The 21,997-nt window shown below is 42.4% G+C and overlaps 2 protein-coding genes across 2 annotated transcripts in view; both read right to left on the bottom strand.

Moving 5' to 3' along the window:
- NRIP1 (nuclear receptor interacting protein 1) overlaps nt 1-17,988 on the bottom strand; it is a 61,791-nt gene extending 43,803 nt beyond the window's left edge. The window contains exon 1 of the mRNA XM_038766013.1: nt 17,908-17,988. The gene's annotated coding sequence lies outside the window, so the exon portion shown is untranslated. The remainder of the gene's footprint in view (nt 1-17,907) is intronic.
- LOC119945017 (SAM domain-containing protein SAMSN-1-like) overlaps nt 1-21,997 on the bottom strand; it is a 363,531-nt gene that overhangs the window by 322,896 nt on the left and 18,638 nt on the right. Inside the window, exon 2 of the mRNA XM_038766014.1 lies at nt 17,908-18,018. Within this exon, the coding sequence (XP_038621942.1) occupies nt 17,908-17,988 (81 nt within the window). The 5' untranslated portion in view covers nt 17,989-18,018. The remainder of the gene's footprint in view (nt 1-17,907; nt 18,019-21,997) is intronic.

A 21,997-nucleotide genomic window follows, 5' to 3' on the forward strand; every position in this document is an offset into this window, starting at 1 on the left:
GGCAGGGAACATGTCTGCTAATTCTGTTGTACTGTACTCTCCCAAATGTTTAGTACAATGCTTAGCAGGTGCTCAGTAAATGTCATTGATTGACTGATTGATCACATGAAAAGCACCCCTGAGTTCCCTCTAATCCGTGAGAATTGGGGGCCAAAGACCAACTCATCAATGAGGAGTTATTTTCTGCCTTACGGAAGCAGCATGTCCTAGTGGAAAGAGCACATGCCAGGAAGTCAGAGAACCTAAATTCTAATCCCAGTCCCGCCCCTTTTCTGCTGTGTGATCTTGGGTAAATCACCTAACCTCTCTGTGCTTCAGTTATCTTGTCTGCAAAATGAGGACTAAGTTTGTGAGCCCCACATGGGACATGGACTGTGTCCAGGCTTTTGTCTGCCTGAGAGCTTAGTAAAGGGCCTGGCACATTGTAAGCACTTACTAAGTACCACTATAAAGGAAAAAAAAAAAAAAGAGCAAAATCCCCACAAGGAACACTTTGGTTGAATATTACCAAGAACGTTAAGTCAGTAAAAATGTTCTCGCCAACTATTTCCAAACCTTGACCCTTTGCTTTCTGGGGAAAGTAACTGAGAAGGTTGTTGGAAAGTAGGTCTGGCGTCATCTGGGGTCCTCAGATTTCCTGGATCTCCTTTAGTCTGGTTTATACTTAGGAGGAAATGACCTGGCTCGTCCATGTTCCAAAAACAACACCGAATGACCACTCCTTAGCCAAGTGTAGCATGGGTCTATTCTATTGCCCCTTCTGTTCAACTCATTTGGGGAAAATAGAGGCCTGTGTACATCTGAAATGAAACACCTCTTTTCCCACCTTAATTGGAGAGCTTCCCTCCCCAAATTCCTCAACTTTGACCAAAATAGATTCTGGAACAAAAGCTAACTACTTAAAGGAGAATAGTTTCGGAGATAGTACTCCCATCCAGTACGTCCTCCCCCTGGCCTGGAATGCCCTCCCTCTGCACATCCGCCAAGCTAGCTTTCTTCCTCCCTTCAAAGCCCTACTGAGAGCTCACCTCCTCCAGAAGGCCTTCCCAGACTGAGCCCTCTCCTTCCTCTCCACCTCCTTCCCCTCCCCATAGCACCTGTATATATGTTTGTACATATTTATTACTCTATTTATTTTACTTGTATATATTTATTCTATTTATTTTACTTTGTTAATATGTTTTGTTTTGTTGTCTGTCTCCCCCTTCTAGACTGTGAACCCGCTGCTGGGTAGGGACCGTCTCTATATGTTGCCAACTTGTACTTCCCAAACGCCTAGTACAGTGCTCTGCACACAGTAAGCGCTCAATAAATACGATTGAATGAATGAATGAATCCAGTAGCATACCTGAACTAGAAAATGATAGTACAAGCAGCACGTTTTCCACTACGTAGATAACTGGGTCCCATTAGGAATATTCCACAGCTAATTTCTATATATCAAAATGGTTTTGTACAAAACCACGCCTCCCAGTTTGAACACTATCTGAAAAGCTTGTGTGAACTGAATTTACCTCCCCTTTTGAAAAATTAATCGAGTAGGATATCAAAGCAAACAAGTGACTTTTGGAAACAGTGAACTTCTCTGATCTGCCCTCACATCTGGGTGGACTGAACATGGAAAATAGCAGAGCATGGCTGGTTTCATCTGGGTCAGACAGTCACCCCTTAATTACTTCATCAACCAGACGAGAATATTCCTTTCTGTTATTCTTGTTTTGCATGAAGTGTTTTGGTACAGAACCTGAGGGAAATACCACCTCCTCACATTTCTGTAGTTATCCTCTCCCAAGTGTTTAGTACAGGGCTCTGCACATAGTAAGTGCTCAATAAATACCACTGATTGATTGATTCTGGAATTCCGCAAGGATTCTCCATTATAGCTTTATTTAAAAAAAAATTGGTGGGGGTGGGGGGGCGGGGGAGAAACACCTCTGAAAGCACAGGGCCTGCAACATTTTTAGATAATCCAAATGCCTGACAGCTCTTTGCATGATTTACTGGATCAAAAACTCGAGGGCTTGTGAAGTACCATTATGGACTGACAGGAAAGGGCAACAGAATCCTTTTGGTGTTTTGGGAAGTTGGGTTTGATGGCCAAAATCACATTCATGCACAAACACTAACCTGGCAACAACTAGGTTGAAAGGTTTTAGTATCAGGAGACGGGCCCAGATGCGTAACTCAGCGGCCTTGTAATCCAGACAATGAAAGCTCACCCCTCTTCATTTGTTGAAACTTGACTGGTGTTCAAACAGTCGCCCTAATGTTATGGCAACTACCTGGAAGTGGGAGAGCGTTGAATAAACAATTTGCCTCCTCTCCGAGTGCATCTCTACTCTGGAGTAGATGTGCCTAGAAAAATTCATCCTTTCCTGATTATCCACCTCACCCCTTAGGGAAGGTTTGTTACAATTTTGGAGTGTGTTTAAAATAGCATTTCTCAAGCAGAAGGTCAGCCCTCCACTTCCAGTAAGCTGAAGAAAGAAGAGGAAACTGAATTTTGGTGGCTCTCTCCTTGTAATAATAATGATGGAATTTGTTGAGCGCTTACTATGTGCCAAGCACTGCTCTAAGCACTTCCTCTTGGAGACTGGAAGCTTCTTGGGAGAATGATACCAGCCAATCAGTAAATGGGGAAAAATAATGAGATCCTCCAGTCAGCAAGCAGGCAGAGCTTTTAAACTTGAAAAGGAAAGGAATCTAGCTCTTTCTCCCTGAATTCTTCACTTACATGTCCAGTTGATTGGAAGGACTGCCCTTCCATATGGTTATCTGTAAATACAAAATGTACACACGCCCAGGACCAAGAAAGTCTGCATGTTTATGAAACTGTATTTATTTATTTATGGGCTTCTGAGTATCCAGTGAGACATAATTAATGAGCTGAAACATTGGGATCTGCTCTTTATAATAATTATGGTATTTATTAAGCGCTTCCTATGTGTCAGGCACTTTATCTTTATCCATGTATTAAGACTACACCCATGACTCAGATCTCTGTAGTACTTTGATCAGGATTGGGAACAAACTTCTCCCTGGTTCATCCCCATTAACCCCACGAGACTGGTTTTCCCAGAGTGACACGGGGATTGCCATTGCACTCCTGTATTGTGGGATGTAGATCTGAGACAATAATAATAATGATGGCATTTATTAAGCGCTTACTATGTGCAAAGCACTGTTCTAAGCACTGGGGAGGTTACAAGGTGATCAGGTTGTCCCACGGGGGGCTCATAGTCTTAATTCCCATTTTACAAATGAGGTAACTGAGGCCCAGAGAAGTTCAATGACTTGCCCAAAGTCACACAGCTGACAATTGGCAGAGCCGGGGTTTGAACCCATGACCTCTGACTCCAAAACCCATGCTCTTTCCACTGAGCGAGGCTGAGATGTTTTCAAAAGTTCGGAGTCCAACGCCAGCCTTACACCATTCTCCCTTAACTGGCAGCACTTAGCCTCTCAGTCCCAGCTCATGCTCCCAGTCCTCTTGGAATGACATGGCCAACAACAGCCATTCTGGGCTCATAACTTTTTAGGTTGAAAGGAAACTGCTGCTGCCCTCAAGGGTGCTGCTGGGTGAAAACAATTCAAAACCTAGCATGATGAGTAGGATTAATGACCACCCCAAAGTCTTAGAGACATTGTTAATGCTCTTTACTAACCACAATCTGATGAGGGGTAAATGATGGGAAAATTCAGGAAATAGCAAATCTCCTCTCTTGCCTAAAATAAATGATAAATAATTTTGGTATTTGTTCAGTGCTTACTCTGTGCCAAGCACTGTTCTAAGCACTGGGGGAGATACAAGGTAATCAAGTTGTCCCACATGGGGCTCACAGTCTAATCCCCATTTTCCAGACGAGGTAACTGAGGCACAGAGAAGTTAAGTGACTTGCCCAAAGTCACACAGTTGACAAGTGGCGGAGCTGGGATTAGAAGCCATGACCTCTGACTCCCAAACCCATGCTCTTTCTACTGAGCCATGCTGCTTCTCTAATAATGATGGCATTTATTAAGCGCTTACAATGTGCAAAGCACTGTTCTAAGTGCTGGGGAGGTTACAAGGTGAAATATGATCACTAAATTTTAACTATCTCAAACTAATGATATCTTAGCATTCTTAGATTTTTCTCCAGCCAACCTTAAATCAGAGTTAACTATTTTCTTCCCTTGGGTCAAAACTGAACTATATAACCCAAATCTGCACATTGAAAAGACACACTGATTCTCATTTGTTTCAAAGTAATCTGCCAAATTACTGCCAAATCAAATAAAGTCAAATCTGCCAAATCAACCAAAGTAATCTGCCCACCTCTTACATTCTTAAAAGAAAACCAGGAATCCTGACATGATTTACAAGAAAGAGCTTTAGATTTACAGTTATCCTTTCTCTTGGATATGGGTATTCACCCACACAAATTGTTTGTAGCTTGACTAGCAGACTAGGAAAGAATAATTTATTCTTTAGCTCACATCTTCCAGTCCTTCATAAATTCACTCAGCTACATTCTCCACAATAAAAAACAAACCAAAAGCCGAGTTGTACTCCTTACCTAGTAATATATATTTCCTTATATTTTTAAACCACTTTGGCCTTCAGTACAGTGACACAGAAATCGTGATACCAAGTGTCCTGATATTTTTTTTTCAACTCCTCCAACTGCATTATTTGGTTGGTTCTTAATTATAACATCTTTTTTCAACTGTTTTGGAATCTTTTTTTGGTTCTCTACTGGAGTCTACAGAAGCCTTTTCACCATTTTCCAGCTTCTCCACTATTCCAGGTCAGTGTCACTGGCTTTCAATGCAAGGATTCCATCTGCCTTCTCGACAGCATTCTTGTGTCCTTTCGGGAATCTCCATTCTTAGCCACCGCTTTCAAGCCTGCCATTCTCTTCATCTTTGTCTTTCACCTTACTACTCCCTCAGCCTCGTTTTCCCTTTTTGTACTTGCCCAGAGAACACATTTCAAAAGAACACACTCCTAAGATCTATGGAAAACAGACAAGTGAGGAAATCTCAAAAGATTCCTCATCCCCTTCTCCCCTCTCCTCCTTCCCCAGGCCAGGTTGAGGGTAGGCCAAAAATTCATTTCTACAACTGAAGTCTAGAATGTTTGGCCATACTATTTATCCAGCCATTATGCAAATTGTCAAACCTCACCAAGGGATTACACTTATCTAGCCCATTCAGAATGAATTCTGCTTTATGGATTTGTAAGTAATGGCTTAGCACACCCTGCAACGCACTGAACCATGTGTTTAATTTTACAGGGGATGGGGAGGAAGGGGATTAATGCCAGGGGAGGAGATTTTCCATAGTACCCACAAAGGTAGCCCTGGAACTTTAAAATCTTATCAAATTTCAGGCAGGTTCAAGTTGAAGCTCTATTTTAATCAGGCTGTGGTAACCCAATGATTTTCATGAAGTACAGAACGCTACCTTCTTGACACTAATCCTGGCTGCCCTCCAGGCACCAAAGCACCAGGACGCACACCCCATCTTTTATTCCAGTTGTTCAGTGGAATCAATCTGTTTTATTTATTGAGCACTTTTTATGCACAGAGCACTGTATTAAACGCGTGGGTAAGTTCAATTGAGTCGAATTGGAAGACCCGTTCCCCGCCCACAAGGAGCTTACAGTAGCTTTTACATTTCAGCTTCTGCAACTTAGCTCAATTTGGCTAGTGTAATTAACGAGGGTGTTTTGGGGGGGACTTTGCCATGGGTCTCACGCTACCAGCGATGCGGCCCCTTAGCAGTACGACACAAGAACGGTGCTGTGCTTTCCCAACATCACGGATTAGCCAGAATTATCTCTACTGTATTCATATATCTCCCTAAAGGAATCTTAAAGGTTTTATGGGTGTCCCTATATCACCGTTCTCCCAATACTTTCAAAATCTATTGTGTACTTAACCAGATGGCAGAATGTAATCCACTGAATAAACTCACTCAATCCTCCAGCAATCTTATTTATTGAGCACTTATTATGTGCAGAGCACTATTCTAAGCTCTTGGGAGAGTCCAACCGGGCCACAGAGAGCATACATCCTCTTTTCTACCGAGAACAAAAGTTCCTCAAAGTTTTTGGCCATTTATCTGGGACCTATTTAATCTAAGAAGCTAGAGATGTGTTGGCTCTTTCAGACATATCTAGATTTAGTAGGAGCTGGCACTGGGCCTCATTTTTTTTTTTACTCAGTCAGCAAAACTAGAAACCTATAAAAATGTGATAAGTAGTTTAGAACATGTTATCTTAGACCTGATCCACAATGTGGTGAACCACATTACAAACCAGTATCCTAAAACTGAATACATTTCATCTCTGGATATGTTTATTTCCTTTCTAAATCACCTATTCTAATTCTAGTCAGTCAGTGGCCTCCTGATACATAAAGAGAAATAAATGAAAGACCCATGAGAAAACATAATTGATTTGATGCCAAATTTTTCATACCAATTTCACCTTTTTTCATTTCACTATACAAAATTCCAAGAATGGATTAAAAGTTTCATACCAATGACAAGGAAACATTTAAGGAATTCCAATGTCAACTATGCAACTCAAGCATGCTTTTCATCTTAACATTTCAACAGATTCTCACTGGAAAAGTATGTTCAGGTACGTCATTTACAGTGGAAAATATCAGATCCACAGGAGGTTTCATGATGAGATGTGATTGTTTAAGGAATTCATTTCTGAAGGTAATTACATACTTGGTCCCAGATTCCAAGTACTTCACTGCTGCTGCCCCAGTTGGATCCAGCATGGCCACAACAGCAAAACTGGCTCAATCGGGATACCAAACCTTTGTCTGGCGGCCCAAAACAGACCCCTGGGATCGCCATGTCGGTTCACGCCATACTAAGTGGGAAAGAGATTCGGGCAGGGTCCAAAGCAGAACTGGCCCTCCCTCTGAAGTTCAGGTTCCAACCTTTACCCACAGTCTGACAGAAGGAGGCTGTGATTCCCGTAGCTCACTGGAATAATTATGACAAGAAGCAAAGCTCCAAACTCTCAGCTGAACAGGCCTCGTGAGCGATGGGAGCCCAAACCAGGCCGAAGGATCAGGATTGGCCCATATGGATATCTAGTCCCTGCCCCGGCTGGAACCTGGGGGCAAAAAACCAACTTTGGTTTCATTAGTCAAAGCAGACAGAGGCTCTTGAAAGAAAAGACAACAAAGAAAACAGGTCTCCACTGAAGACATCAGCAGTTAAGTACAGCACCAAACTCAAGCAGGGGGCAAAGAGGAAATAGCTTGGACAGTGATCAACACATTGATTATTCATTGTACTATAAAAAGACACCCCCACATACCCTCTGCCACCCCCAAAACAAGACAGTTTTCCACGTCCTATGGAAGACAGACAAAATGTATCCTCACTCTAGGCTGTAGTCGTTGTGGGCAGGAAATATTCATTAATTCATTCATTCAATCATATTTATTGAGCGCTTACTGTGTGCAGAGCACTGTACTAAGCGCTTGGGAAGTACAAGTCGGCAACATATAGAGACAGTCCCTACGCAACAACGGGCTCACAACCTAGAAGGGGGAGACAGACAACAAAACAAAACATGTAGAGAGGTGATGACTATGTCCAGCAACTGTTATATTGTACTTTCTCGAGCACTTAGTACAGTGCTCTGCATATAATAAGTGCTCAACAAATACCATCAGTGGATTGATCACTGTGACACCCAGAGGGTCAAGCCTTCTACATACCTCTAAGACTTGGACCTTGTCACGTCCACTGTAGCGGACTCTCAGGATTATCAAATGCAGAGTGACCTCAGTTCTCCAGGCAGGGTCAGGGCTGAACCCAATTCAGCAAAGTGATCTCAAGCAATCCAGATGTAAGCTGCTCTTCGTTTTCCCTCCCCAGCCTACCTCTGGGAAGTCATCATCAACAGGGGCCCAGGCGCAACGGGGCAACCTCCAGTATTCCTGCAGCCCTTCTCTCCTGCCATACAGCTCCCAGTGAAATCCAGTTGAGAGAATCAGGGAACTAACTGTGTTGGGGACCAGAAACCCAAACTCCTGCTAAGCACTGGCAGAATACGTCACTCTATATTAGGAGTTAAGGGGACATGTGAAAGAATAAACATTTGGTCTGCCCTCCAGGGAGAAAGGAGCAAGGAATATCAAGTTTACAAATGTATAAGCATTTGCCCCAAAAGCACAAAACTTGTCTGGACAAGTAGCGCTTTTCCTTCTATCTGTCTTCCAACGTCAAGAAAGGCACTGCAGGATACTTTCTTGGGGCAGAATAGGTGTGGAGAAGGTAGTATAGCAGGATACTTTGGCATACAGAAGGAAAGATTACAATGCAGAAAAGATACATAAAAATACTGCGAAACCCAATCTTAAATAACGAGACTGAGCAATGTCTATTCAGACTCTTGTGACAGGTAAACGACAATCAGGAATGGGACAGCTCCTTTCAAGCAGGCAATTTGGTAGAGGTAACCAAGAGCACACAGGGTATTCCACCCATGATGGATCTTCATTCATCCATTCATTCAATCGTATTAATAAATACGATTTATTTATTGGGAAGTACAAGTTGGCAACATATAGAGACGGTCCCTACCCAGCAACGGGCTCACAGTCTAGAAGGGGGAGAAAGACAAGCTGGTTTAAGATTAAAGTGGTTTAAGGGGGCAGTCTAGTAGCCTGCTAGTTCCCCCTCGAATGCAGAAGTACAATAATTTAACCGTGATGATCTCTCACGTCTGGGTTCAGCAATATGGTATTACACAGCAGATGGTATTCATCCTTGACATATTGCAAAAATTACTAAATTGGCCTTCTAATAGACAGCACCAAAATATCCCAACAATCCACAGTGCAGTTGGACAGATCTGCACCTATAGAAATAATTTGAAGGGCATTCCAAACTAAACCACATCCACAATTACTGCAATGACCACTTAACTTCTCTGCCTCAGCTTTTCCATCTGTAAAGTAAGGCCAGCAGAGCCACCAGAGATCATTGAGTGTGAAGGGGAGTTAATGTTTGCAAATTGCTTTCAGACCTTGAGAGCCACCGAGGCAATAATAAATTCAAGGGTTGAGTCGTCTGATTTCACCTTTTGCTACTAACTTGATTGATCTTGGGCAAATTAACACCATTGTCAAATATTGTTTATAAAGTGCCACCCCGCACACAGAGCTATAATAGTAACTCTGTGGAATAGGTTAAACTGTCTCTGTGCTCCAAGAGCTTAATGTCATCTGTTCTAGAACCTAACAAGAATATGCAGCTAACACTATAAAAGACAGAAGAGAGGACAATTAGGTACAAAAATAAATAAGAGGTAAGGACAGGTATTTACAAATGCAGGGGATTTGCCATGTGCAAAGCTTTTGGTAGTACAGAATAGGCTCCATCTCTTGCAAGGAGAGTGAAAACTGGGAGAGACTAGAGCCCAGCTCACTCTCAGCCTGGAATGAGCCTCAGTTTCTTTCTACATAGAATGGGAACATATCATTCTATCTCACAGGGCTTTTTTGGGAGGAATGACTAATAGAAGATGTCTGCCAACTTTTAGCTTTTTTGAAATGCTAACTACCTGATCATTCTTTGATTAAATATGCACCCTAAAATATTAGCTACTCCAAGACAACTATTTTACCTTTAAAAAGTCACCTAAAACACTGTTGAAAAATGTAGTAGAGTCCACAAGAATAATATTAATTTAAAAAAAAATGGAAAAACTTATTGGCTGAGGTAGCAAAGGGTTTTTTCTAATAATAATAATAATGGCATTTATTAAGCACTTACTATGTGCAAAGCACTGTTCTAAGCGCTGGGAAGGTTACAAGGTGATCAGGTTGTCCCACGGGGGGGGGGGGGGGGTGTTCACAGTCTTAATCCCCATTTTACAGGTGAGGTAACTGAGGCACAGAGAAGTTAAGTGACTTAATGATGGCATTTATTAAGTGCTTACTATGTGCAAAGCACTGTTCTAAGCACTGAGGAGGTAACAAGATGATCAGGTTGTCCCGGGGGGGCTCACAGTCTTAATACCCATTTTACAGATGAGGTAACTGAGGCACAGAGAAGTTAAATGACTTGTCCAAAATCACACAGCTGGTGATTGGCAGAGCTGGGATTTGAACCCACGACCTCTGACTCCAAAGCTCTTTCCACTGAGCCACGCTGCTTCTCATAATCGAGGGAGAACCGTTGCACTGGAATAAGACAGCACTGATGGTCAAATTTGTGTGAATGTGTGTATATGTGATCGGAAAGGTCAATTTACGACCCACAGTCCCAACCACATTGGGCGTACATGAGCGTGCGCGCAGGCACACACAAACACACAAAAACACAAAAAGACTCCCTTGTGGTGCCACCAGGATTGATGCCTGCAGCTCCTGGTGCTAATTTTGCATTTGCCTCCTTTTCTTGCCAACCTTACAAAGTTTCAATTCTAAAAGGACTTGACTGCACTGTGCCATGCTGGTCTGTCAAGGGGAACTGCTTCCCAGGTGGCAGCTGGGATGCAGCAACTGACTGAGGCTTCGTTTTCCTGTATCCTTATTGCTCCTTCTGTCCTCCTTGCTGCCTATAACCCAATCCCAAGTCACCATTCCGCAGCTGTCTTGGCTTTCCTGTTATTGTCCATTCACCTCACGTGCCCCCATCTAGTGCAACTGTATGAATCACACCTAAAATCTTTACAACTAGCACACATAGATTTAATTTCCACCATATGTAACCGAACTGCAGTGGCAGAGAGGGGAGGAGGGAGTGAAGAGACTGGCCGCAATTTACATCAGTAGCATGGCCTATGGATACAGCATGAGCCTAGAAGTCAGAAGGACCTGGGTTCCAATCCCAACTCCACCCAACGTCTGCTGTGTCACCTTAGGCAAGTCACTTCACTTCTCTATGCCTCAGTTCCCTTACCTGTAAAATGGGCTTTAACAATGTGAGCCCTGTATGGAATAGGGACTGGGTCCAACCCGATTACCCTGTATCTACCCCAACGCTCAGAATAGTGCCTGACACACAGTAAGTGCTTAATACCACAATCATTATTATTATTATCATCATCCCAATGACCGATTCTCAGCCCAGAAGAGCCCTCTCTGTCCAGCCTGGGTCTAGCCCTCTGTGCCTCACCTAATAAAGGCTTTATTAAAATTAAGGCTAATAAAACTCTGTGGTACCAGCACACTTAGATTTAGAGTTTAGCGCTTAGAGTTTAAAATTTAGATTAAGATTTAGAGTTTAGCTCTATCACACAAACTTCAAAATCTTCATATACATAGCCACATTCCCTCACTGAGCGGATAGACAATAAATATTTAAAATAACCCTACGCATGCAGCCTATTCTACATGACATAATACACTTCACAAAATAAGGTACCTCAGACATTAAGTCTCAATTTATGGTCATTCTCAGAATGCTTCAAAGACAAAAAAAAAGCTATCGAAAACAAAGTATAATCATCGGCCTGGAAGCACCATGAGGCTCAGTCTTATTTCCTTCAGTCTCAATTATTTTCAGTGCAAAATATCAAACAATTTATCAAACGATTTATCCCCACAAAATACCATGAAGGGGAATTGGGGAGAAAACTTCAGAGATGCCTGGATGAATTTCTGAACAAGTTCTATAATATCACCGCAACATTTAACACAAAAGACATCTCCTCACTGGAAGTAGTCCAAAATCTTCCTTCACCAAATCCAGTCCTAAAAACAACAAATTAAAGTCTTCCTTCCACAGAAAACCTTGTTTATTATGATTACAATTTTCCATTATACCATCCTCCCTTAATTCTGAACCAACATTCACCTATTTGTTTGCAACTATGTGATGGAGCAAATTGAGAAGAAAGGGAACAGACAATGTTTCTGATAAGGAAAAACTGTTACTGGACGCAAATCTAAAAACAGATTTACTCCATTTATTTTCCTAATAGAAAAAAACCTTTAGGAGTTTCCTTGTGAGACAAAGGCATACACACGCCATCAGGTCCACAATCTAGTTAACATCAGTGCGGCTCAGTGGAAAGGGCACAGGCTTTGGAGTCAGAGGTCATGGGTTCGAATCCCGCTCCGCCACATGTCTGCTGTGTGACCTTGGGCAAGTCACTTAACTTCTCTGAGCCTCAGTTACCTCATCTGTAAAATGGGGATTAAGACTGTGAGCCCCACATGGGAACAACCTGATCACCTTGTATCCCCCCAGCGCTTAGAACAGTGCTTTGCACACAGTAAGCGCTTAACAGATGCCATCATTATTATTATCAAAACCTTGTACATTTGGCAAATTCAACATGTGGCCCACCTTTTGAGTTATCAGGTTTTATATCCCTATTCCTTTAAAGGTATTTCCCAAAGAGGGAAAAGGCAAAAGTCCTACCGAAGTATTGTAAAATGAAAAATGAATAATACTAAAATGAAGGAGTGGGGGTGGGAGGAGGCGGAGAAGGGGAACTGGTTTCTTGCCTCATCTGAATGCTTTCCTGTTTTCCCCACGGGGCCTTTTTGATCCAACCTTACTGTCAGGAGGATCCTGAAATTTACTCCTCTGAAGTGCTCAGAGGTAGATTCTTTTCTGTTTTAATACCCTACCCCCATAAAATAATGGAACAGACATGCACAGCAGGGGTAGCATCCAACCTGTTCACAAGCTCACAGCTGGTATTGGGGCGTAGCTAGCAATTTTAGAATGTGTAGGTACTGGCTGACACCCATAACCTCCCATTACGTTCAATATGATCACTAACACAGCAGGTGCCCTCAGATATAGCTATCTCTCAGTGAGTAAATAAAGGGTTGGGTGAAGAAACAACATTAAAAAAAAAATCCAGTGTATGCCTGCCAACACATATGAGCTAATTTTAGGCTAAATAAAGTCCACCTAAGTGGAACATTTCTAGCACCAAAGGCTTCAGAAACTTTGAAGAACCTTTATTCCTGATCATGGGGACAACCCAAGCTGCAAAGAGACCATTCTACACGTCCACCTGGTTCGGGCAGAACATTGTTCTCTCACAAAAATCGTTCAACCCATGGTATTTATTGAGTACTTACTACATTACATGCTCAAGGAGCTTACACCACACAGTCTCTTCTCTCACCAACTCTGAGATCCTTTATCTGACCACACCAACCTTCCCTCCCACACACCTCCTCCCTGCAAATCTGTGCTGTTCTCCCTGAGACCTGAGTCTTTTGACTTCAACCAATTTTCTCAACTCATCATGCTCAATTTAGCATCCACACCCCAACTACCTTCACTTGATGACCAAATTGATGCTCTCAACACCACCTTCTCTACTAAACTCAACTCACTCGCTCCCCTAACCCTCCGTCCATCTCATATCACTAACCCACAGCCCTGATCTCCTCCAGAATCCGCTTCCTTCGCTCTTGTGCATGAGCCACAGAGTACTGTTGGTGAAAATCTAGATATCAGGCCAACCTCGTCCACTTCAAGTGTATATACTTAGATGCATCTTACACTTACTACATTTATTTTATTAATGACGTGTACATAGCTATAATTCTATTTATTCTGATAGTCTTGACATTTGTCTACTTGTTTTATTTTGTTGTCTGTCTCCCCCTTCTAGGCTGTGAGCCCGTTGTTGGGTAGAAACCATCTCTGTTGCTGATTTGTACTACCTAAGTGCTTAGTACAGTGCGCTGCACATAGTAAGCGCTCAATAAATACGACTGAATGAATGAATGAATGAATGCTTTAACCCTGCCCTCTCCTCTTTCTGGCAAAATAATTTCTCCATCCTTATTGATACCCATGTCCACTGACCTCACCAGTTGCTCCAGACTTTAAACTCCCTCCACAAACTCCCTGTCTATCTGCTCAAATTTCCTGTCTCATGAGCCCATTAACCTTGGCATTATCCTTGACTCCCCTCTCTCATTCAATCTATCACTAAATCCTGTCAGTTCAACCTCCACAACATTGCTAAAATCCGCCCTTTCCTCTCCACCCAAACTGCTACCATGTAAACCCAAGCACTTATCCTATCCTGTCCTGATTACTCTATCAGCCTCCTAGCTGATCTCCTTGCCTCCAATCTCTCCCAAATTCAATCCACAATTTACTCTGCTGCCCAGATCATTTTTCTACAAAAATGTTCAGTCCATGTTACCTGCTCCTCAGGAACCTCCAATGGTTGCCCATCCACCTGCACACCGAACGATAACTCCTTAACACTGGCTTAAAGCACTCAATAGCCTGGCCCCCTCCAACCTCACGTCACTGCTCTCCTACTACAACCCAGACTGCACACTTCGCCTCTAATGCTAACCACCTCACTGTATCTTGATCTCACCTATCTTGCCACCAACCTCTCACCCACATCCTGCCTCTGGCCTGGAACATTTTCCCTCTTCAAATCCGACAGTTACTCTCCCCACCTTCAAAGCCCTATTAAAGGCACATCTCCTTCAAGAGGCCTTCCCTAAGCCCTCTTTTTCTTTTCTTCCTCTCCCTTCTGTGTCTCCCTGACTTGCTCCCATCACTCGTCGCCCCTCTTAGCCCCACAGCACTTATGCACATATCCATAATTTATTTATATTAATGACTGCTGCTCCATCTGGACTGTACGCTCATTGTGGGCAAGGAATGTGCCTGTTACACTGTATTCTCCCTAGTGCTTAGTACAGTGCTATGCATACAGTAAGCTCCCAATAAATATGATTGATTATACAAATCCCAAAAAGAGATCTGTCAACTCTAGCCCTAATACAATCTCCAAGAGGAAATTCCACAATCTTTCTTGACATCATGTATTTCAGGATCTCAGATCTCTTCTTCCTAGCCAACCATGCTTTGATGGGGCTTTTGGTGCTACTTTAAAATTGTTGTGCCTAACAGAAAACTTTTACAATCCTAAAACATGGCAGGATTGTTCTATTTACATAGAATAAATGCCATCTAATCACAGGCAGGATACTTCTGGTTAGGCCAATTTTAGATTTAAAAACACCCCCAAAAATATGGCTTTTTGGAGAGACACTTTTACAAAAGGCCACAGAAGAACACCTATATTCTTGGAAAGGTGTAATAGCATCAGTCTCAGGATGCAACTAACATGTTCTGTCTGACTCACATGACAAAGCCTGGGAAATGCCAAAATGCTCTAATTTTCTCGAGTATTTTAAAGGAAGAGGAGTCCACCACCTCCCCTCAGAGATGCAGCTGAAGCTAGACTCTAATTTATCATTTAGTGATTCCATCCTAAAAAACACATATACAAATCTAGACTTAAAGTAGGTGGCCCCATCACATAACACCCTCATATCCACATAGCACCTCAATAACATACGGTTCATCAAACCTGTCACACACGCCCACTCAAGGAGACTTTTGCTTGGGTCTGCTTCCCAATCGCACTAACATCTCTTCCTAGAAAAGGGCTTGTTCTCACAAAAACATGGAAGTTAGTTTGCTTGTCTCCCCTTGGATGTTTGTTTGGGCCAGAGCCAGGACATAGCCCACCTTTCATTTCAAAACTGTCTTTTTAAGTAGCACTTCTACCAACCCACACCAAACGGAGCTAATCGTAGTAGTAGATCTGCCCTTCTGTTCAAAGAGGACGCTGCCAACAGTGAGACTGCATCCAAGAATGTGAGCGTTGGTGCGAATGAGCTGCACACTTCCACATTCGGTCCATGAAAATACAGTAGTGCAGCAGATGAACTGAGTTGTTTTTGCAGTAGTAGTGACGCATTGCTGTAAGCCATCCACCCTCTCTCACCCATTTCACGGTGCCCAGGGGCAAGCACTGCATGACAGTTGGGAGGGAGAATGAGTGCAGCATCGGCCAGAGACCAGAATGCACAGGGAATGTATTTGTTTATTGTTGTACTGTACTCCCCGAAGAGCTTAGTACAGTGTTCTGCACATAGTAAGTGCTCAGTAAATATGATTGATTGACTGATCTCCAAAACCTCAGCGGCATCAGATGTGTTGCGCCCTCATACGTCACGCCTGAGCATGATAGTCAGTAAATGTAGTATGGGTCAGAGGGGGACGAGAGGAGTGTCAGTGTGGAAGTCTAAGGACAAAGGAGAAAACGAGTATGGCAGATATTGCTTTAACTTAGGATAACACAGAGAGAAAGACAGCCACTACTGGCAGTTCACATTAAGAGCTGGTGATATCCTTAGCCTCCACGTTGAGAATGAATAAATATGCTAGTCTCTAGATCCACTCTTCCTGCTGGTTGCAGTACATTTATAAGAAGGTTGTTCAATGCAGCCACTTACATTTCTTTTGTGCGGCTTCTAATTTCAAGAGAATATGCCCCTGACCCTATCTCTCTTTTCTTCCGGTCTTAATGGATACTAGCCATCTGTGTGAACTCCAAAGGGGGGGAAAAAAAAAGACAACACATCTATAAGAAGCTAAGCAATTGACAAAGCTTGTTGAAATATACTCAAACACAAAGGAACATTAACCTCTCAAAGATGTGTACGTGTGCTCTATACACCAGGAGTCCCCAAACCTTTTTCCATAAATTTCATGTCATTTTATATACAATGGGTAACATAAAAATTAGCCTTTAGAAAAATCCAACTGATTTTGGGCTTGCAAAATCCAGACCTGGAAAGATAGTAAAGTCAATCTCCTTAAAATGCCTTCATTTTATAAAAGGAAATTTAATTTGTCAGTCCAAATATCTGAACTAATGAATTTATCAGGTTTACAAAACAAGTCCTTCTTAACTCAGAGCAGGCACAGGATTTTAAATATTAAATTCCAAGGAATGTGCCAAAATGCAAACAAAATGGGACTACAGACGACTTTTTAGGTCCTGATTGGACACCAAATTTACTTTGAGCATAGTTTTAATCTCAGTTGCTCAATACACGAAAGGGCTTTACATGGTAAACCACCCCTCTGTGAGACTCCATATTGTCTTCTGATATAGAAAATAAATTAGTGTGGACTACTAGGTATAGCAAAGCCTGGGAGTCAGAAGGACCTGGGTATTAATCCTAGCTCTGCCACTTTTCTGCTGTGTGACCATGGGCAAATCACAACTTCTCTGGGCCTCAGTCACCTCATCTGTCAAATGGGAATTAAAATTGTGAGCTCCATGTGGAACACTGACTAGCTGATTAGCTTTTATCTATTCCAATGTTTAATACAGTGCCTAGCCCATAGCGTTTGACCAATACCACAAAAAAGTGGACAAGGCAGATATTATCCTTTTTTATACCTGAAAAGGCAGAATGTAAGTTAGACTCTAAGTTCCCTGAGGGCAGGGATCGTGTCTACCCACTCTATTACACTCCTCCAAGCACTTGGTAAGGTGCTCTGTGCAGAATAAGTGCTCAATAAAGACCACTGATTGACTGAGGTTTCTAATGGGAAACCCGACAGTGCATCCTCCAGGTGCAGGGCCAGGAAGCTTATCTAAGGACACTGGAAAATATCCAAAAACTGACACTTAAGCTATACCTAAGATTCAAATGGACAGAAAAATAGCAAGGGAGGCAAGGAACTGGCCTGCTTGCACACTAAATTCAGACATTTCATTATCCAGAAGGGTAAACAGAAACTTTCCACATCCCATTTCAGGTGCATAATAAAAGCCCTCCTTCAACCTTTGAAATGGTTCTGTTCTGGAAAGATGGAATTTCACTGCTCTTGACATTGAATAGGGTAGGATTTTCTGGACCTGAATCAAACTGTTTTCTCCCACTCTTCACTTGCCTGGTATTCAAAGTTTACAATTTCTTGACCATTATCCCTCAGTGCACATTTTCCAAACGGGGAGAAGACACCATGATCTGAATTGTTAATGTAGAAAATCAGCAAGCAGGAATGAGAATATTTTTCCTCTCCCGCTACGTCGATGAATCACATCCATAATACATGAAGCCCGAACACTACCTGCCAGATGACTTCTCTCCCAGGGGCAGAAAGACGGGATGCCGGGAATTGAGTCGCTCTTACTGGAGGCAACCAGCTCATCAATGTGGGTCTTTGCAATCCCAACGGATCCTGAAAAATGTAAGAATGACTGTCATTTTGGCATGGGCCTGGAAATAAGAGGATGGGGTTCTAATCCTGGCTCTGCCACTTGCCTGCTGGGGGACCTTGGGCAAATCATTTAACTTCTCTTGGGGTCAGTGCGGGGTGGAGGGTTCTAACTAGCTCCACCTCATTCCGGACCCCAGTAATTCTAACTAGAATAGGTGAGCTGTAGGGGCTCTTCCAAAAAGTTGGAGAAACTTGTTCAATTTGGGAGTCCAGTTCAATTTTGAATGGCTGGGGTCACCTTGGGCTTGCCATAGACCAACCAGAACCTTAGAGTAAAGGTCAGGTCTCCTAATGGGCTCTTTGGGTCTCTTTGGGCAGACCCCCCTAATCCCCCAGCCTAAAAGCTAAGAAACACCAGAGGAGAAAAGGGACAGCTGTCTTATACGCCACTTGTGCTGGACAATACTTTTCTTTTAATCGCTTCCATCAAGAGGCGTAACAGAAGTCAGAACTTTCCTTTATAAAATCTGAGAAGTGAGAAGAAGGGGCTGAACTCTATGTAATAAAGAGCAAAATTTATTTTAAGTACACACTCCCCCCGCCACCAGGGTCCAAGAAAACTGCCTGCTTTTAGACCATGGCTTTCTTCAGCAGCTAAAATAAAACCATTACCAAATCATTTTATGCAATAAAATTTAACCTTATTTTGACCTTCCATATAAAGCAAACAAACCTTTCCAGCCAATAAGCTTCCCTCCCAACTCTGCAAGATGATAAGCAATACCATAATTACATTCATTTACATGACTTTGAAATTGTTCCAGATTATAGTCAGTGATCTCAAGGTCATGGAGTTTACAGAACACTGAAAGGGGAAACTTAAGAATGATGGTCATTAAATCAAGGTGTGGTCCACTAGGGTTAATTAAATCAACAGGTGCGTATATCAATATCAGCTCTTATGACCAATACCTCACCTTGTTAGTTCACTCAGTTTCCTTTTTCACTTGTCATCCCTATCACCAAGTTGAAGAGTACCATTAGGCTATTATCCCTTTCACACTCAACACAAAGCACAATTAATCAGAATTCTGCGAATCTCATTGCCAGTTGAAATAAATCTCTTTATTTCTCTCATTTGATTATGAAATTGGGAAGCGCAGTTTGAATAAGATTGTTGAGCATGATGGGTTTAAAGAAAAAGAGCAAACAAAAACTTCAGGCGGTTCCTCACAAGTTGGCTAAAGGAGCATTTGGATGTGTTGTAGAAAGTAACCAAACACGCATTATTATTCTACAGATTAAAACACTATTCTAATGTACAAATTGACCAGGGACCACATAGGAAAATGTAAACAATAGTGAAATTAGAAAGTGCAGGAAATTGAATTGCTGGACAACGGGAAGTCTTCTAGACTGTGAGCCTGTTGTTGGGTAGGGACGGGCTCTATATGTTGCCGACTTGTACTTCCCAAGTGCTTAGTACAGTGCTCTGCACACAATAAGTACTCAATAAATACGATTAAATGAATGAATGTTGAAGGCACGTCTCCTCCGAGAGGTCTTCCCTGACTGACCCGCCTTTCCTCTTCTCCCACTCCCTTCTGTGTCACCCTGACTTGCTCCCTTTATTCATCCCCTGTCCCACCCCACACCACTTATGTACATATCTGTAACTTATTAATATTAATGTCTGTCTCCCCCTCTAGACTGCAAGCTCGCTGTGGGCAGGGAATGTGACTATGTGTTTATTGTTATTTTGTACTCTCCAGAGCTCTTAGTACAGTGCTCTGCCCACCATAAGCACTCAAATATAAATGAAGTGAACTGAAAAGGAGAACATTTTGGGGGCTGGAAAAGGTTTAAACTTCTATCTGATATTAACACACAAAGTCTAGAACATAGCTGACAGGGATGAGAGAGCCCAGAATTAAGTCACCGCCATTACAATTAAGTCATTCTCAGAGGTTCTCCATGCCCAGATCTCCGTGCCTGGATCCAGGCTCCTCCGTCACAAGGGTAGACTCCATCACTGAAAGCAGAGTGCTACCAAGTGCTTGGCAACCCGCCCCGGTAACTAACGGTCACTGCCCTCGAGATGTTCAAAATCTAAATAGAAAAGGGAGAAATTTGTCTCCCCAGAGGACACACTCTGAGCACTCTGGCTCAGAGATGGCTCCCAAGCATCGGGGTAGTGGAGGTGGGAGGGTGTGGGGGTGAGCTGGGCCACTGGAAGAGGGGATCTGGAACAGAATAAGGGGCAGGAAGAACAATAAGGGAAAGGATAAGTGTCTACCAACTCTGTTGTGTTGCATTCTTCCAAGTGATAGCACTCTGCACACAACAGGCACCCAATATCATTGACTGACTGATTGAGGAGGAGGAGAGAGCTGGGTGGGGTGGGCAAGGGGACCAAGGACCCCAGAGCTTGGGGCCAAGAGAGAAGAGCAGCAGATCTAGCCTTGACAGCAAACAGCTTCAAGTGAACCCTGATGCAGAACAAGAGTTTCTGCTCATTCCTTTAGATCCACCAGCTCCCCTCAGTTTACTAGCCAAGCACTTTTGTACACACAACTCTCATAACAACAACCTTGTGCAATTTCAGAATATGATCAATGACAATTATAAAATTTATGCTTGTTCACCTTATCCCCCCACTGAGAAGGACAAGATGCTTGGGTTCTTTTCATGTAAATAGGTCTTAGAGCCAAATCATTTCTATGGCTCTTTTCCATTGAGAACAAGGAGGTCTATATCCATTTCAGTTCTATGATGCTAAATAGACGCAAGATAATGATGCTGTCTTGCTCTTCGTAAAGGACAACACAAAAAGCTCAGACTCTCCAACTGAAAATTATGGGGCTCCTTTTTCAATTTCTTAGAAACAAAGGGGGTTCTACTACTACATTAGTAAGCTGAGCCTGAAGTGTTTTTTATAATAAAGTGGAGTCTGTTTCACAGAGCAACAATAAACGATCATCTTCCAGTTTCACCTTATGGCCTAGGTGAAGGCAATCAATAACAGCTAGAGGAGCTTTAATTTTCTTTCCATCATGAAGTAACTAAGGAATCCAGCATTCCCCATATAAATATAGACAGGTCTGTAGAAAGGGGGGTGGGAGGGCAAGTGATATATTTTGGGATGTATGAATAAGAATTGAGAGAATCTAAAATCTCTACTTAATATAATGATTCCTTTTCCATGCTGCTACCCATGCTTTGATTTGGACCCCAAATATGTTGGGGGAATGACTCCTATTGAATTATTTCAAAAACAAAAGTGGGGGTGGGTGGCAAGACAATCTTCACTAGCCATTTCCTTGTCCTTTTAACCTCAAAACTGAAATAACATGTTCTTTATAGCCATGTAGAATATTCAGTTCAGCCAGATCAACGTGATGCTCAAAATTAAACTTTTTATGATTTGGAAGACAAAGGCATGTCTATGGGGTCGCGGCCATATCTAAACTCTGACCTCACTGTGACTTTAAATGGGATAACAACCTTGAACTGCAAATGAACCTCAAACATTATCAAAAGTGCTTTTCTTGTATCAACAATTTATTAATAGTATTATATTAGCACTAGTTCTGCTCTCCCTACTTGAAAACTGACAAGAAAAAAAAAGAAGGGGTGATTAACAGTTCGCACATATTTTATTTTAGCAATATAATCAGTCTTCCGTTATCCTAGTCAATATACTACCCTCAAAAGCCGCCACCCCCAAAACACACACACACACAAACACACACACACACACACACAAATACACACACACACGGCTTTCACTTTTAGTCTCCTCCACTCCCAAGTTTAAAAAAAATTCCTTATGCAGGCCTAAAAAAGAAATAAATGTGGCAAAATGCCAAAGGGAATGAAGGTGGGGGGGATTGTTGGAGAGAACAGGTTTCGATTTAGAATCCACTTAACTATGAGCCAAATTCACTCACAACTGTGGTCGACAGCAACACATCTACAATATCAAGTAGAAAAATCGCAG

This window comes from Tachyglossus aculeatus, chromosome 24, assembly GCF_015852505.1.
Source record: "Tachyglossus aculeatus isolate mTacAcu1 chromosome 24, mTacAcu1.pri, whole genome shotgun sequence".
NCBI lineage: Eukaryota > Metazoa > Chordata > Mammalia > Monotremata > Tachyglossidae > Tachyglossus > Tachyglossus aculeatus.